The 15,321-nt window shown below is 42.0% G+C and overlaps 3 protein-coding genes across 3 annotated transcripts; 2 read left to right on the plus strand and 1 right to left on the minus strand.

Moving 5' to 3' along the window:
- The first annotated feature begins 1,773 nt into the window (after nucleotides 1-1,773).
- def6c (DEF6 guanine nucleotide exchange factor c) lies at nucleotides 1,774-8,406 on the plus strand. Its single transcript, XM_061029799.1, has 12 exons — nucleotides 1,774-2,210; nucleotides 2,822-2,962; nucleotides 4,114-4,296; nucleotides 4,895-5,125; nucleotides 5,202-5,348; nucleotides 5,480-5,588; nucleotides 6,318-6,547; nucleotides 6,629-6,736; nucleotides 6,985-7,151; nucleotides 7,294-7,495; nucleotides 7,594-7,684; nucleotides 7,931-8,406. The coding sequence occupies exons 1-12, from the start codon at nucleotides 2,115-2,117 to the stop codon at nucleotides 8,149-8,151; spliced, it is 1,926 nt and encodes a 641-aa protein (XP_060885782.1). The 5' UTR covers nucleotides 1,774-2,114; the 3' UTR covers nucleotides 8,152-8,406.
- Nucleotides 8,407-9,193: 787 nt separating this feature from the next.
- On the plus strand, nucleotides 9,194-12,066 carry mcat (malonyl CoA:ACP acyltransferase (mitochondrial)). Its single transcript, XM_061029416.1, has 5 exons — nucleotides 9,194-9,794; nucleotides 9,913-10,000; nucleotides 10,086-10,303; nucleotides 10,436-10,573; nucleotides 11,265-12,066. Exons 1-5 carry the CDS (start codon nucleotides 9,369-9,371, stop codon nucleotides 11,535-11,537), a joined length of 1,143 nt encoding a protein of 380 aa, XP_060885399.1. The 5' UTR covers nucleotides 9,194-9,368; the 3' UTR covers nucleotides 11,538-12,066.
- bik (BCL2 interacting killer) lies at nucleotides 11,689-14,840 on the minus strand. The gene is made up of 6 exons (XM_061029417.1): nucleotides 14,756-14,840; nucleotides 14,639-14,667; nucleotides 13,449-13,551; nucleotides 12,859-13,011; nucleotides 12,639-12,744; nucleotides 11,689-12,294 (listed from the first exon to the last, which is right to left on the minus strand). Exons 3-6 carry the CDS (start codon nucleotides 13,541-13,543, stop codon nucleotides 12,175-12,177), a joined length of 474 nt encoding a protein of 157 aa, XP_060885400.1. The 5' UTR covers nucleotides 13,544-13,551; nucleotides 14,639-14,667; nucleotides 14,756-14,840; the 3' UTR covers nucleotides 11,689-12,174.
- Between the last annotated feature and the right edge of the window lie 481 nt (nucleotides 14,841-15,321).

The following is a 15,321-nucleotide window of genomic DNA, read 5'->3' on the forward strand; positions in this document are numbered from 1 at the left end:
CAAAATTCAGTTTACAGACATGAAACTGGTATTTATCATCTCATAAAAAATACCAACAGGTTTATTTCCCAAAATATGATAAATATTTAACCTTATTCTAAATATGTTATGTATGGAAGCCCATTTCCGCCTGTTAAAAAAATAAAAATAAAAATAATAAAGTCAAAATTATGAGATAAAAAAGTTTAAATAATGAGACTTTATTATTTTCATTTTTATTTTTTTTACTGGCGGAAATGGGCTTCCACAGTTATGCTATGGGCTAGAGATTAAATTCATCATCTTTAAACCTTAATATCACCCATAACAACTATCATATTCAGGCCTTTTTATTGCCATTGTATTTGTTTATTTTGTATTATATTTATCCATATATATTATGTTTTATGACTGCAGACATGCTTATTTCAAATTGTAAATAACCCATATGTCATCTTCAAACAAAAATTGTTGCCTTGTTATAGCCTACTGAATATGATATTGATCAGACGCTGAGGGTAACGCCAAGGTCGCCTGTGCTTGAATATATTGAATATATTCATAAATCATTTTGTGATTTACTGAAATATTGGATTTGGGGATTTAGTGTAAATCAAACCTGCATGGCAGAACGTTTGAATGGCATGCTGCATTTGAAGGACTTGTAGAATAAGCTCTCTGTTTTTTGTTTTATCAGAAAGGCCGTGCTGGACGTCTGCCAGAGTGGTTGGTCCTCACTGGGACCTCTGGGTGGGCAACTCAGAGTTATGGTCAACTGGATGACATCTCATTTCTACCACCTGAGACAACGGTGATTAGATCTGCCCTTGAAGGGGAGACAACAGACACAGAAATCACTGCTTAACTTGATATACCACAACAGCCTGACCCAGCATTGATTAGTTGATGGAGCATAAAATCATATCCTGTGCTGAAATTCAGTGATATGAAGTAAATTTTCATAATATTATAAGAGCAATTCACATTCAGACTCGGAGAGGCTTAGGCACTCTGGCCGCTAAATAACAACCACCATTTTCATGACCTTATTATGGTATTGATTAGCCTACATTATGCTCCAATAAGGCTTGCGGATGCTCTCTGTCCGATTACACTGTCCTTGTTTCACCCATTTGGCCTGAGGTTGCTACATCCCCAACAGCTGTTTCATCACAGAGAATATGAGCTGTGAGAGGCGTTCAAGCAACACCTTAAAGCTGGGAACCCACAAGGGACATTTGGTTCATAACACCAGTAAAAATACTTTTTTGGTGGGTGCTTTCCTATTTTTGAGTTTGACAAATACAAATTCCCCCACCCACCATACGGGACACATGACTGTGAAGTTAAAGTTGCCAAAACACCTGCTTGAACTGAAGTGAACAAAATGTCTTAATTATGGATATTTAATAAGCATCACAGCATTTATTAATTCAGGATGCATGTAGTGTAACCCAACTTAACACAGCATTTTGGAGTTGCAACTTCGGAAAGACTCTTGATTCCTTTAAATAATGGAATAAGGTCTTCAGATTTTATCTTAATTAATGTTAAATCCTCTTTATTAGCCATTAAGTCCTCTAAAAAAAGGGCAACTCCTCAAAGTTTGCAAAATAAAATTCAATGAAAAGTGGAAAAAGTGGTTAGTGGTGTCCATTTCTGATAATAAGGGTGCCTAACTAAATATGGCTTTGAGCTGCAAATGGGTGTGTCTTCAAAATCTCAGTATCTCTCCTGAATCTGACAACACTGAGCTCTTTCACTTTGGCTGGAAGCGTTTTGAGGAATTCAGAGGATAGGCCTTGGAAAAGTAGCTTGGATGAGTAACTCCCTCCTTTTGCTTTGTAGCCTACATTCAACTCTAACAGATGCAAGAGAATTATCCACCAGCCTTTGAGAGGGATGTATCACAAACTTTCAAATTCTTTTTGATTTAGGAAACATATCGCGGAGGAAAATATTGGCCTTTACCTCTACTCTCCGCCTCTTTAGGTCTGCCCTACATCTGTCTCCTTTTGGTCCTATGCAGCCTGTACTCTGCCCCACATTTTTTATTTGGCGTGCCTGTCGCTGCGTAAAAGTTGCCGAGCTGCGCATGGAAATGTAGCTTCTTTGCGCACGACGAGGTCTCCAAAATGGACTTACGATCCGAACTCCTCAAGTCCATCTGGTACGCTTTCACATCGCTGGACGTCGAGAAGTGCGGAAAAGTGTCCAAGTCGCAGTTAAAGGTAAGCAGGGAGATGATAGTAACGTAACGGATTCTCACTCTTAATGTGCTTTGTGTGCTGTGACGTGCTAACGTGTAATTTGGGGAATCAACGTTATAATCTGTGGAAAGAGTTCACACACTGACGCCCTGCAGGCTCATACACAAGTCCTAAAAATAAGACGTCTTCTATCAGACACGTAGCCTGTTCAGATTGGAGGTGACAAGTGAATCCATTTTTTTTTAGGACCAAGCTCAAAGTCCGAACCTTTTGTCTGTGTCCCAGAAAAACACACAGTGACATAATACCACCACTGTCAGGCTTTTGAATAATAAAGGCTTGCCAGAGCAACAAATATAGATCTGATCTGTGCTCTCTTTCCTCTCAGTGAGGGCTTTATTTGCCATGTTGCTTCTTGTCCAGTTCCTACATGCCTGATTGTGCTCCCACAGGAGTGAAGAATCCAGGGAAATAGCAGGAATCTGTTCTGACATGCTTAGTCACTCAGGCAGAGGACTGTCTGCCTTGTGCTCAAGTATTTTAACTGCAGAGCAACAAATGACAAGGAGACTCTCTCTCTTTGCGTATTGTGATTTATACATCTTTATCTGTGTGTCTGTGTTATTCATCAGGTGCTGTCCCACAACCTGTACACGGTGCTGAACATCCCACACGACCCTGTGGCTCTGGAGGAGCACTTCCAGGATGATGATGACGGCCCGGTGTCTAATCATGGCTACATGCCCTACCTCAACAAATATATACTGGACAAGGTACTCTGAAGGATCGTGATTATGATTCCTAGCACAATACAATCTTTTAATTCTATCAAGTATCTCACTTTAGCATTATTATAAGAATATTTAAGGGCCTTTTTAAAGTGTGTGTAAATGCTTATAGTTCTTCCATAGTTGTGGATTAAAGTAACATGAGTTTTAAACTACATAATAGTGTGAAATAAGCCATTTGTAAAAGATAACATGCTGCTGAGAAATGCTAAATGCTTCTTTAAATATAACATTATAATGAATGCTGCAGGTTTATAAACCCTATGGATGCTTGCATGCAATAAAGGGGAGGTTATAGTGTAGTATATTAAAACTCTGAAAATGTTTTAGTTGTTTGCACAGATGGTACATTAAATCAGAGTTATAAATAACAGCAAACATATAGATACGTACAGTATCTACAATCCCAAACTAGCAGAATAGAATTTCAGAGAGTTGATGTATTTAGATTGATGGAAGGAGAAGGCTGCGGAGATTCTCTTCTTCTTTATGTAATCCAATCCCATGAAATGACCAAAAGCTAAAATAATTTACTCAATGAAAAAGTATTTCGTAGCTTGCTTTTTCCTCTCCTGTGCCCTAGAGCTGTGTATAGTTGTGCAGCTGCATGTCATTTCAATATGAACTCAGAATGTTGTTTTTTTTAACCCAACCAAGCATGTGAGATCTTGCAGCTATAAACTTGAACTGGAGCGCCAAATGTGTATTTTTCAACCGTTAAAAATAGTCCCCTCTCAATACAGAATTCCTTTATTTTTAAAGGTTTCTTTTTGTAACTTTTTGGGGGCCTTTGTTCAGAGACAGGGCCGTGGATGGAGTCAGAAATCAGGGAGGGTAATGACGTGCAGGAAGGGAGCCACAGGTCTGATTTGAGCCACGACCGCCCAGTTGGAGCTATTTCAGGAAATTATGTTAGGCGTTTATAAGAAAAATTATTGTGTTTTTGAAGATTTACAGCATCAGTGGGAATGAGTTGGTATGCCACAAACGGGTAAGAAAGACAGAAAATAGACAGAAATAATGTTCACTGGTTCGGTGATTCATACAACCTGTTATCTTTGTTTCAATCACATGACATCTTGATCCAGTTTAAGAAACCTCACAGTCATTACAAAGTGCTCTTCTCTGTCTCTCAGGTCAAAGAGGGGATGTTCGACAAGGAGAAGTTCGACGACCTGTGCTGGATGATGACCAGAAAGAAGAACTTCAAGGGGTTACCACAGGGGGCGCTGCTATCAGAAAGAGACTGTTTCAAGCTGTTCTGTTTATTCAACCTCCTGTCTGAGGACCGCTACCCACTGGTGATGATACCAGAGGAGGTGAGAGAATCTGAGGAAGGTTTATGTGTGAAGCTCGATACTTTGGGGAGACCTGATCAGCTGGGGTCAGGGGCATGCAAATAATAACGCCTTTAAGTATAAATACAAACATTTTGACATAGCACAGCAAGAACAAAGGGTTACATTTATTGACTTAAAATCTGAATAAAGTGCAGAAATGTCATCCTTAGCATTCCCAGGCCAAACAAAAAATACAGAGAGTAACAAATTACAGAAATAAACACGCCTACACAAAAGTGCTGTCACTGGGATTGCTCTATGGAAATAATATGCATCACATAACTATTCATATGTACCACCAGGCCCAGTTTTGTTTATGTCTTTTCACAGCTGAAATATGCAAGTGCAAGTCAGTAAGTTAATGAGCGTCTTCCTTCCTGCACTTCCTCCATAATTCTTTTGGTTTCCTGTCGAAAGAAAAAAAAATGCTTTGTATTATCAGCACAGTAGCTTTCCTCTGTGAACGTGTGTGTTACAGACGTTGATACTGTTTGTCATCGTACTCAGTGTGGGCAAAAAAACCACTCTGTATCCCCACTGGAAACAATTCATTCTCTTATATTTCAATACTTCTTAGCTGGAGTATCTTCTCAAGAAAATCTCCACAGCGATGAGCCAGGAGTGGGATGAGAAGCCCTTGGAGGACCTGCTTACCCAGGATGCAACAGTGCGGGACGAGGGCACGTCTGTGTGGAGCTTCCTGGAGCACATGACCGCAGGCCGGTTGCTGAGGGTCACCAGCGCCGAGGCCTTCAGCCTGGCTCTGGACGAGGTCTTTCTGGAGATGTATCACAACGTGCTGAAGAGGGTGAGTTTCTGGTCGTGTCGGTATCTTCTCTCATAATGTTTGTCTTTTTGTCTTAATCTCTGTTCTCTGTCGTCAGGGTTATATGTGGAAAAAGGGGCATGTTCGAAGGAACTGGACCGAGCGCTGGTTCGTGCTGAAGCCCTCCTCCATAGCTTACTACGTCAGCGAGGCACTAAAAGACAAGAGAGGGGAGATCCTGCTGGATAAGAACTGTGTGGTAGAGGTCGGTGAGGAAATGTAATGTAAACGTAAATGCAGATTCTGCACTTTGGACTTGTTTAAATACACATAGACTTTGTACTTTTACTATGAAGCTAAACTGTATGAAAATGTGTCTCCACTTTTTTGTTTCAGCCTATTGCTGACAGGGAGGGGAAGCGCTGTATGCTCTGTGTGAAAACACACAATAAGACCTTCGAGATGAGTGCGTCAGACCAGAGACAGAAGGTGGAGTGGATTCAAGGTGTGTTGGTGTGTGTAAATATTAGCCTACGACCCGACCCATATGACCCCACCCTCCGCTCAAGTGGTCCCAGATCGCTAGTTGAGATTCCCAACAAACCATCTTGGTCAATGTACGTGGAAAGCAACTGAAAGTGTAGATGTACTTCCTTTCTTTAAGGGTGATTTTGTAAGTTTCACATCTCTGCAAAACGATCTCAGACTGTAGTCCTGTTCAGACCGCCGTTTCAAGCTGCGATATTTACACCCCTGTGATGCCTTCAGTCGGAGTTTTAATCGTAACAGGTGGGGGGACAAAGTGATCCCCTCTGAAGCTGAACTGTCTTCTGAGGCAGTAACAGAGGCGTTACAGACGGGAGACGGGGATCAGCAGAGCCAGCGGGGGGAGCGCAGCGCTGTATGTGTGTGCATGTGCATGTCTGAAAGTGTGTCTGCATGGAGCTCGAGCTTTGCTGTGCTTCTGCAACGCCGAAGTGCAATGTGAATATCCAGACTGGGACACCGATATTAAGCCGCCGCGGAATCAGTATGAACGTAAAAAGGCGTGATAGGTGAAATAATAATAATTGTTAAGCCTCTTTCACCTGGTTCAATCACCACTTTATTGAAACTTTCAATAATTTGAAGTTATTTTTGTTGGTGAAGTTAAGAAGAAACAGATATTGCATTGCATCTCTATATATATGTGTGTGTGTGTGTGTGTGTGTGTGTGTGTGTGTTATCCCCACAGCTATTCAAACGGCACTTCGTCTCCAGGCTGAGGGCAAGGCCTCCCTACACCAAGAGCTCAAACTCAAGAGGCGGGTCCATCGGGAACACAGCCAACGGGAGCGCTCCAGGAGCTCCCGGAGCAGCTGCAGCAGCCGCAGCAGCCAATCGGACGACTCGTGTTTCCAAGAGCTGGAGAAGATGGACAAAGACAAAGACAGACAGGATTTAGAGATAGAGAGCATCATACAGGTACGAGGACTCAGCGGAAGCGCAGTGGAATTGGAACAATGTGCGTCTTAGGTTTGACGGTGCTTTATGTGGCTCTTGCAGCATGCACGTGAACTGGAAACCAGAAGAAGGGAAGCAGAGGAAAGAGAGAGGAAGAAACAGAAGGAGGTGCAGATGGAGTTGGAGAGGCAGCTGAAAGAGGCCGAGACTGTAAGAAAAAGCTTCAAGTTTATTTCCAATTCCCTGAAAAGCTATTAAGACTCCATCACGTTGGATTTAATCTCTAAAAACAGCACAAAACACTGGCATTATAAAATTCAGATTCAACCCTTCAGTGGTTTTAATGGTGGGGAAACAGTTACGGCATTCCTGGAAAAGGTGATTCAGGAATAGGTCAGTTCTTTCAACCTTTACCGGTGTGTGTACGTGTGTAATAAATGTGTGTGTGTGTGCTCTAGCTGAGAGACAGCATGCAGGCCGAGATGCAGGAGAAGGAGAGAGAGGCTGAGCAACAGAAGAAGAGGATCCACGATTTGGAGCTGACGCAGGGGAAACTGGAAGCTGCTCTCCACATGGAGATCCAGGCTCGGCTGGAGGAGGAGAGGGCCAGACAGGAGCTGGAGAGGTAACACACACATACACACACACCCTCTCTACTTTTGTTACCAGCAGACCAAAACTTCAGCTTTGTTGTATTTTCCCCTTTTTTTGTTTACATTTTGGCATACTGGAACTGGGCCTCTGAACTCCTTTCTACTGTTCTCCAGGTTGCTGCTGGTGGAAGAAGAGAAGAAGAAGCAGTTCCAGGTCCTGCAGGAGCAGCAGAGGTCCACGAAGAGCCTCAGCACCATACAGGAGGCCCCAGACGGCAGCACGGACGACGACTCGCCCTCCCTGGCTCTTCACTCTGCCTCCAAGGAGCTCCAGGACCTGCGGGCATCGCGCCAGAGGAGCCACCAGCGCCTGGAGGTAAGACAAAAACGCAGCGTGATTGACTTGCTCAGTTTGCAGCACATTTAACTACAAAAAAAAAAAAAACACACACACAAATAATAATTATTTTCAAGGAAGTGCAAGAGAGGCTGAGGAATGCCAGTCAACATGTACGGCACTGGAACGTCCAGCTGAACCGCCTGATGACACCCGTCACTCCTGGAGGTGCAGTATGCTCTTCTTGTGTTTGCTTGTTTGGGTCTGAAACTAGTCAAAAACCTAATTACAATTTAAGAAGAGGGTCTTTAACTGTAGTTGAGCCTGAACTTTCAAAAGCTGTTAACTTGTTTTTTTAGATTATGCAGCTATAAAACCAACAAACAAATGGAACCAAAAATATTATCCACTTTGTCTGAAAGTAATCATGACAAAGAGAAAGAAAAAAATGTTCTCTTTGGGTTTTCTTTGTAGATCGTTTGGAACACCGCCTATCATCCAAAAACATGTGTCCCAAAAAGGAGGGAGCGCTGGCGAGTAACGAGTTCATCTCTAAGTTTAAGATAAGAGCCGACCAGAACATGCAGATACCGGAGGACGTCGAGAGGCTGGAGGAGCAGCTGGAGGCCGCCAACCTGTCCGATGGATCGGATGAATCGGATGAATCGCAGGGGAAACCTAACGGACAAATGTGATGTCTGCGGCGACGGTCGAGTGCGGCGGAAAGTTTTTAAAATCTACAAGTTCAGACACGATAATGAAATTCATCGTTTGTTCAAGGCCGAGGGGAGGCGGAAGGCGTATTTATATGATGAAATGCACGCTCAGGTGGAGAGTGAAGAGGATGAGCGCAGTGTGATGTGGATTTGATGAAAACACATCTGAATAATTTCAACTGACATTTACAGTTTTGTACAATAACGTTTATGATCAATAAAAATGGTTTGTGATATTTGACTTTTTCTTGACAACCTCGGCCAAGTTACAATTTCCTATAGCCTAGGGAAATATTTTATATTTTACTTTCCAACAAAAATCTAAAAAGCCACAGAGCCCCGGCATAGGAAACGATTCCTCTCTCTAAAGTAGAACACCCTGTTCAGCACATATTAAGGTCACAAATATTGCGTTGATTGGCCTCTTACCCGACTGATATATTACTTTCAACATCCATGTTTTAGAGAATATGCCCCCAAAAATTGTATTTGTTCTTTTAACAGGGACACATGCAATGAACATTGCTGCCTATGTAAAAATACAAAGTAGATGCCATGCATAAAAGGTTTCTAGCCGTTGGTAATTTGAACTAGATGTCCCAGGCTTTTAGGATTAAACTGAAGCATTAGACTTAAAAAAAAAAACATTATTGTGGGGTCGCCATGGGGTGGATGGGGTGGGGGGAAGGTTTGAATGTTTGATTGATCCTGATGTTTTCACATACGCATTTTTATACATGTATGTGCTCTAGGGGGGTAAAGGGGAAAACAGTTGTAATATAAGATGTAATTTCTTTGTATATTTCTAAATTAAAAAATGTATCGCAAAAAAAATACATTATATAGACATTATAAACTCAATACAAACATTAAATAAGTTATTTTGTTTCAAGTTACGTTTTTATAAAGATACAATGAGGGAATGATTTGGTTAAGTTATTTGTTTATCATTTATCAGTAAAATCATAAAGTGTCCAACAGGGGGCGGTGTCACGCGTAACAACCGGAAACTGACCGGGAAACAGACTTTAGAACTACAACCAACATGGCGGCTTCCAGCACCGTGTCATGCAAGCGGTAGAAACGCCGTCTTGTAGTAACATATTCACGTTTTTCTGTCGGATATTTTGAGTTTCCCCAAACAGACAATGTCTCTGTTTTAACCCGCCAACACACATCTCGGAGAGAAGTCCGCCATGTTGGTATCGGGAGCCTGCAGGACGAAGGTCAGGTCCCTGGTCTCTCTGAGAGACAGAAGACTGTCAACCAGCCAGCCTGACCCACCGGGCAAAACCCACCACCCTTCGCCAGAGACCCCCGGTCCCTTTGGTCAGCCTCCCGTGGGGCAGCCGAGATGGAGACCCAAAAAGGACCCCAGCGACTGCTCTGTGCTCCTCTTCCCTGGCCAGGGCAGCCAGTTCGTGGGCATGGGCAGGGGACTTTTAAAATACCCCAATGTTAAGGAAATGTTCACGGTCGCCCAGAAAATCCTCGGGTACGACCTGCTGTCTCTGTGCACGGAGGGGCCCGAGGAGGAGCTGAGGAAGACGGTTCACTGTCAGCCGGCGGTGTTTGTCACCTCGCTGGCTGCTGTGGAAAGACTCAACCATGTGAACCCGAAGGTAAGCATGTTCACTGTGTGTCAACGAATGAAAGGTGGTGCACGTCACAATCAGACACGTCAGAAGAAATGCAGTGCAGGGTGATCGCTCATGATAAAAACATATTTTCTGTGCACAGGCCATTGAGACCTGTGTCGCTGCTGCAGGATTCAGCGTTGGAGAATTTGCCGCCCTGGTTTTTTCTGGTGCCATGGACTATGCAGAAGGTAAACAAAATGCTTGATTATAAGATTGTGCATGGTTTGAATACTGTTCTGCTAAAAGTCAACATTTCCTATTATTATCCTCCAGCTCTGTATGCGGTGAAGGTGCGTGCCGAGGCCATGCAGAAAGCTTCGGAGCTGGTTCCTAGTGGGATGCTGTCAGTCGTTGGTAGACCACAGGCGCAGTATAAACACGCCTGTCTGCAGGCGAAAGAGCACTGCAAGAGCCTGGGCATGGAGGACGCCGTGTGCTCTGTGGCGAACTATCTGTTCCCTGATGGCAGGGTCATCGCAGGTCACCAAAAGGTATGAGACTTTATTCCTCTCGCTGAAAGTATTGGTTCAAAATACAACTTTGATTTGACTTTGTTTAGATTACAGCGATCTGTTCTCGGGCTGCTTTATACTCCTAATGTTTTCACTTTGTTGACGTTCCAGGCTCTAGATTTCCTCCAACAAAACTCGAGACGTCTCGAGTTCATGAGGACCAAACCTCTCCCGGTGAGCGGGGCGTTTCACACCGAGCTGATGCAGTCGGCTACTGAACCCCTCAGAGACGTGCTCCGACAGGTGGAGGTCAGTCAAACCTATAACTTTCCAGGCTGCAGCATCCCTTCATTGTGCGTTCTGTAAACATCACCCTTTTCCCCCCCAGGGTAATATGTAGGAAAAATGTGGCAATCTTTTTTTTCCATCCTTTAAGGCCTCCTCTTTTAAAAGCACTGCCCTCATTGCATTTTATACAGTCTCTATGAGTTGCATAAAATTCAACATGGCAATGTCCAAACTGAAGGAGACACCAACATAAGGTTTGTCAAACTGCCTTCTCTTTGTGTGAGAATGCACAATGAAGTGATCCATGAAGCATGCTGGAGCTGCGATGATTAAACAATTACATACTCGGAGGGGAGAATCGTCAAAAGTTCAAATTTACTGCCAATCAAATCGTCTTTTTCTTTTTCCTTTTTAAGTAAACGATTTGCCAAACACAACTGGTTTTAGTTTCTCACATGAGTGAAAGATATTTTCTTTGTTTAAACTGGTAAAAGGCTTTGACTGGCGGGCAGCGTCTTAAAAAAAGATTCATCTATGAATTAAGAAATAAAATGATCAATGAAAATAAATGGTTATAGCTCAACCACAAATCACAGTCAATGTCAAATGTACATTTCAAATCATTTCTATCCTCATCCAAATCCTTTTTTCAAAACTGCCACTGGTGGAAAAGTTTGCTTGTTTTGATCTGTGTCGTCTCCCCCCTGCACAGATCCGTCGCCCCGAAATCAACGTGTACTCAAACGTGGACGGCAAACGCTACATGAACGAGAGCCACGTCCGCAGGCAGCTGGTGAAGCAGCTGGTGTCGCCGGTGAAGTGGGAGCAGACTCTGCACGAGATCTTCGAGAGGACGCAGGGGAGGAAGTTCCCTCACACCTACGAGCTCGGCCCGGGGAAGCAGCTCGGGGCGACGCTTCAGAAGTGTAACAGGAAGGCCTTCACCAATTACTCACATGTGGAAGTCACCACTCATGAAGACTGAGAAGTTGACCGACGCACGGTTGGAGAAAAAAAAAATGAGCCTCTGTGCTCATTTTAAAGAACACAAGATCTGTAAATCCTACAAGCTCCTGTGGCAGCTTCTTTTGATCTTGTATGTGTAAATAAATTATTTTTAGTCATGGATACACAAGTTTTCATCATGATGTAGTTTATTTGCAATACATAAAAAAGCACTTTCAAATCAGAAACAGAAAGCCCAGCTCCCTTTGTTTTATATTAGGCCTGGTTATGTCTCATTTACGTTTTTAAAAAAAGGCTTCTTATACCAGTAAGAAACGTATCTGCTAACAAAAGACTGCAAACCAGCAACAGTCCGGTCATAGAAGACAAGACTTTTAAACCTTAATACATCCGTGAAACAACATGTCACTGCTACAATATGCTGGCCAAGTCCTCAGGCAACACTGTAAAGCTAATTTAAACCATTTCAACAGAACAAATTCAATATCCTTTTTTTCTCCTTCTCCTGTTTCTGTTCATTCGGTGGGGCAAAAATAAAAAAAAGTAAAGGTAAACAGCAGTTATAAAATCAGTTAGAAATCATTATCACTCATAAGCAAACATTGTTTTTTTTGTTTTTTTGTTTTGTAAAATACGGACCACAAAGACCCGTCTTCTCATGGCCTTCTCCATTCCACCCATAGTGCACCAAACATGGTCACCGTAGCAACCAGTGCCACCGTCACCAGGCCTCCTCTGGTCCAGCCAGTGCAGGTGACTGGTTTCAAACTGGACACCTACGACGTTAAAAAAAAAATAAAGAAAGAAATTCAAATCAGAGTATTATTTTGATTCGTTTGGAGATATTTATGTTACTTATGAAACCATTTGAGTTCAGAAAAAATATTTTTTGCACACCTTACAAGATAAATTGTTACATTAGTAAATTAATTTGAGCAACACAATTTTTTTTATTATAATATATATATATATTATAATCTGTTATTTGCATATAAAAAAGCTTAGAGGGTATTTTAACATTGATTCAAAATGACAACATCTACAGATCAGTTTTCCCCTCAGCAACCTGAGATAAACAAAACCTAAACACATATTTAATACAACAGAATACAAATGTTACCCAGGCGTCCGCTCTGAGGATCCCCTGCCCAGGAACAGTGCCCGCTATCCAGGCTTTCACTGCAGAAGACAGGCCCTGAAACCCCAACAGCTGACTGTGGATATCCCTGGAAGAGAGCACCACCACATTAAAATACCTTAACAACCACTCACATGAAGCTCTAATGTTTTTAGGTGTATAAACCAGGAAGAGGGATGTGTTTTTCACACTGATTGTATACCGATAGATCATCCTGGTCAGTGCCTGAGCAGGTCTCAGAATATGGAGAGGAGCTGGTTGCCAGTTTGGCCGTCTGCTAGCCCACTCCTGGTCCAGCTGGTCTCCAATAATAGCCAACTGGCGCCCAATGGCTCGTACAGCCCTGTCATTGGCCCTGAAGGAGTCACAGACGGTACATACATTTATCTTTGTGTGCTTTATATTCTTTAGGTGTCAAAAGCATAATCATATCCCTCACACTGTAAAAGAGAGCTGCATATAGCCACTTGCTTCAAAATTGAAGCCAATGCAAAAGTGCCTTTAAACTGCATTCTTACGCATGGCCACCAGGGGGCGACTAAACTGATTGCAAAAATCATTCTGATTGTGTGGATCCAGATGAGACAAATGGCCCCTATTCTCAGTTGATTTCTAACATTAGTTAACACTTTCTTCACGAGTTTATCGTCCAATCAGAATTCCGAGTCTTCTCCAATACATCACGATTTTAGTTTTGTGCATTTGGGTCCGATTTGAAGGAAATGTGACGATAAAGCAGGTTGTGCTTTTAGTGGCAGGACTTCCTTATGTTGACTGAGCAGAGGACCGTACCTGCGAGTCACGTCAAACTGGATGCCGGCCCCCACCTCACCAGGTCCAGCCTGGAGGGAGACCACACGACTCGGCTGTCTTGTTAGCTCCACCATCTTGTTTTCTGAGAAGAGAGCAGGTATTATGCAAATTATTCATGCTATGACACATGAAAGAACCCAGCTAGGACTTCATTAGCCATGCAGAACATATTTGATAAAGGCTCCATGGATCGAAGGTGTTTCTACGTTATCTTTGTTGAGCTCTTAACGTCAATGTGCTGTGTAAACACAGGGTCATGTGACCAGGACAGGTGGCTGTGTTACTGGGGAGAAAGATCCAGGTAGATAAAACAGGCCCTCCCATGTTTAAAGAGATGACATCATTTGTTTGGTTAAGTTGTTGTAACACACTAACTACTGTATTTTTCACCAGAAGGGTGTGTCGTCGTCCCCCACCCTGTTTGTGCATAAAACAGTACATGTTATCTACCTGCATGACTGGATTTATGACTTGTTATTTTCAGTTTCACCTTAACAAACAGGTTTGATCCCTCCTACTGTTCGTGCACCTGTCCTAAGACTAGTTCCTGTTGTACCTTTGCTCATGTGCCTTAATGCAAATCATCCATTTCCATAACTCAAATCAACCAAACTGCCTGACCAAGAAGAAATAAACATCCCCCACACTGAAGAATCGACTTAAACGTTAATCATTTGTTTGTTTGTATGTTCTCAGTTATTTCACTTTTGAAAAAGTACGTATATATGGATTCATCTTTGCAGTGTGATGCATATTTGAAGAGAAAACGACCTTTAAAATATAGCACTATCTATGTGGGAAAGTTAACATAATACTCTATATACACTACATACTATAACACATCACTATATTTAACATGTAAACAAAGGTTACAAATGATTACCTTATTACTATCATGCAATAGCCCTTAGTCTCCTACCATATTGTCATAACAAAAGATGAAGTCATCCTTCTCAACCAAAGCAAACAAAGGTCGTTTTGAAGATCACATTTATTGGATTACACATTAAGTAAGAAAAAATAATTTAAATCCGACATATAGAGCATGTCCTGATTGTCTCTGGATTATTGTAAATGGAAGTGTTATCGTATTTCATTTTAACTAAAAGTTCCAGCCCCCGCCGAGTGATACAGGTGCATGTACAACAAAAATGAGAAATGATCCTTACCTTCTTATTAGATTAAATCGGACGCCGCCCTGTAAAACATAACAAGACATGATGATTGAAATGTGTTGCTGGTTAGAAAATTAAGAAATATTTCAAATGTTTTTTTGCTCTACTTACAGCAGCGTCCTGGTGAATCCAGAATCCTGGTGCTCTCGGTTAACTGCCACAAATATGATTGGCCACACCCTTACCTGCTGCTATGGAGGGTGACCACAAGGGGGCGAACGCAGCTTCAGTTTACATGTTTGATAAATATTGACGTGTAATATCCAGAATGGATTCTGATGTTCCCTTGTTTCAGTTCTTTTTTATTTTTTTATTTTTTAATAAATTCACATTTTATATCTTCATATTATGTAGCCTATATATGATTATGGTCTTGGACCTACAATATATTTGATTTTATTTGGAAGGTTTTCCAATTATTTTTAATTACACAATTTTCAACAATGAAATTTACAGTTTACATCTATTGAAGCTATATCTAATGATTACACCTGAGATGTTTAGGGGGAAATATCGCCACCATAATTAATGCTGGTGGTATTGCGCTTGACCTTTAATTGGTTTTAATTAAAAACGTATTTTTCAGTCGTTGCTGTTTGAAGTCCCTATATTTCTGGCCACAAATGTACCATATTTATTTTTCTTTCTGGGTCCTGTGTCTCTTTAAACAAATATAG

Source organism: Labrus mixtus, chromosome 22 (genome assembly GCF_963584025.1).
Source record: "Labrus mixtus chromosome 22, fLabMix1.1, whole genome shotgun sequence".
In the NCBI taxonomy this organism is placed as follows: Eukaryota; Metazoa; Chordata; class Actinopteri; order Labriformes; family Labridae; genus Labrus; species Labrus mixtus.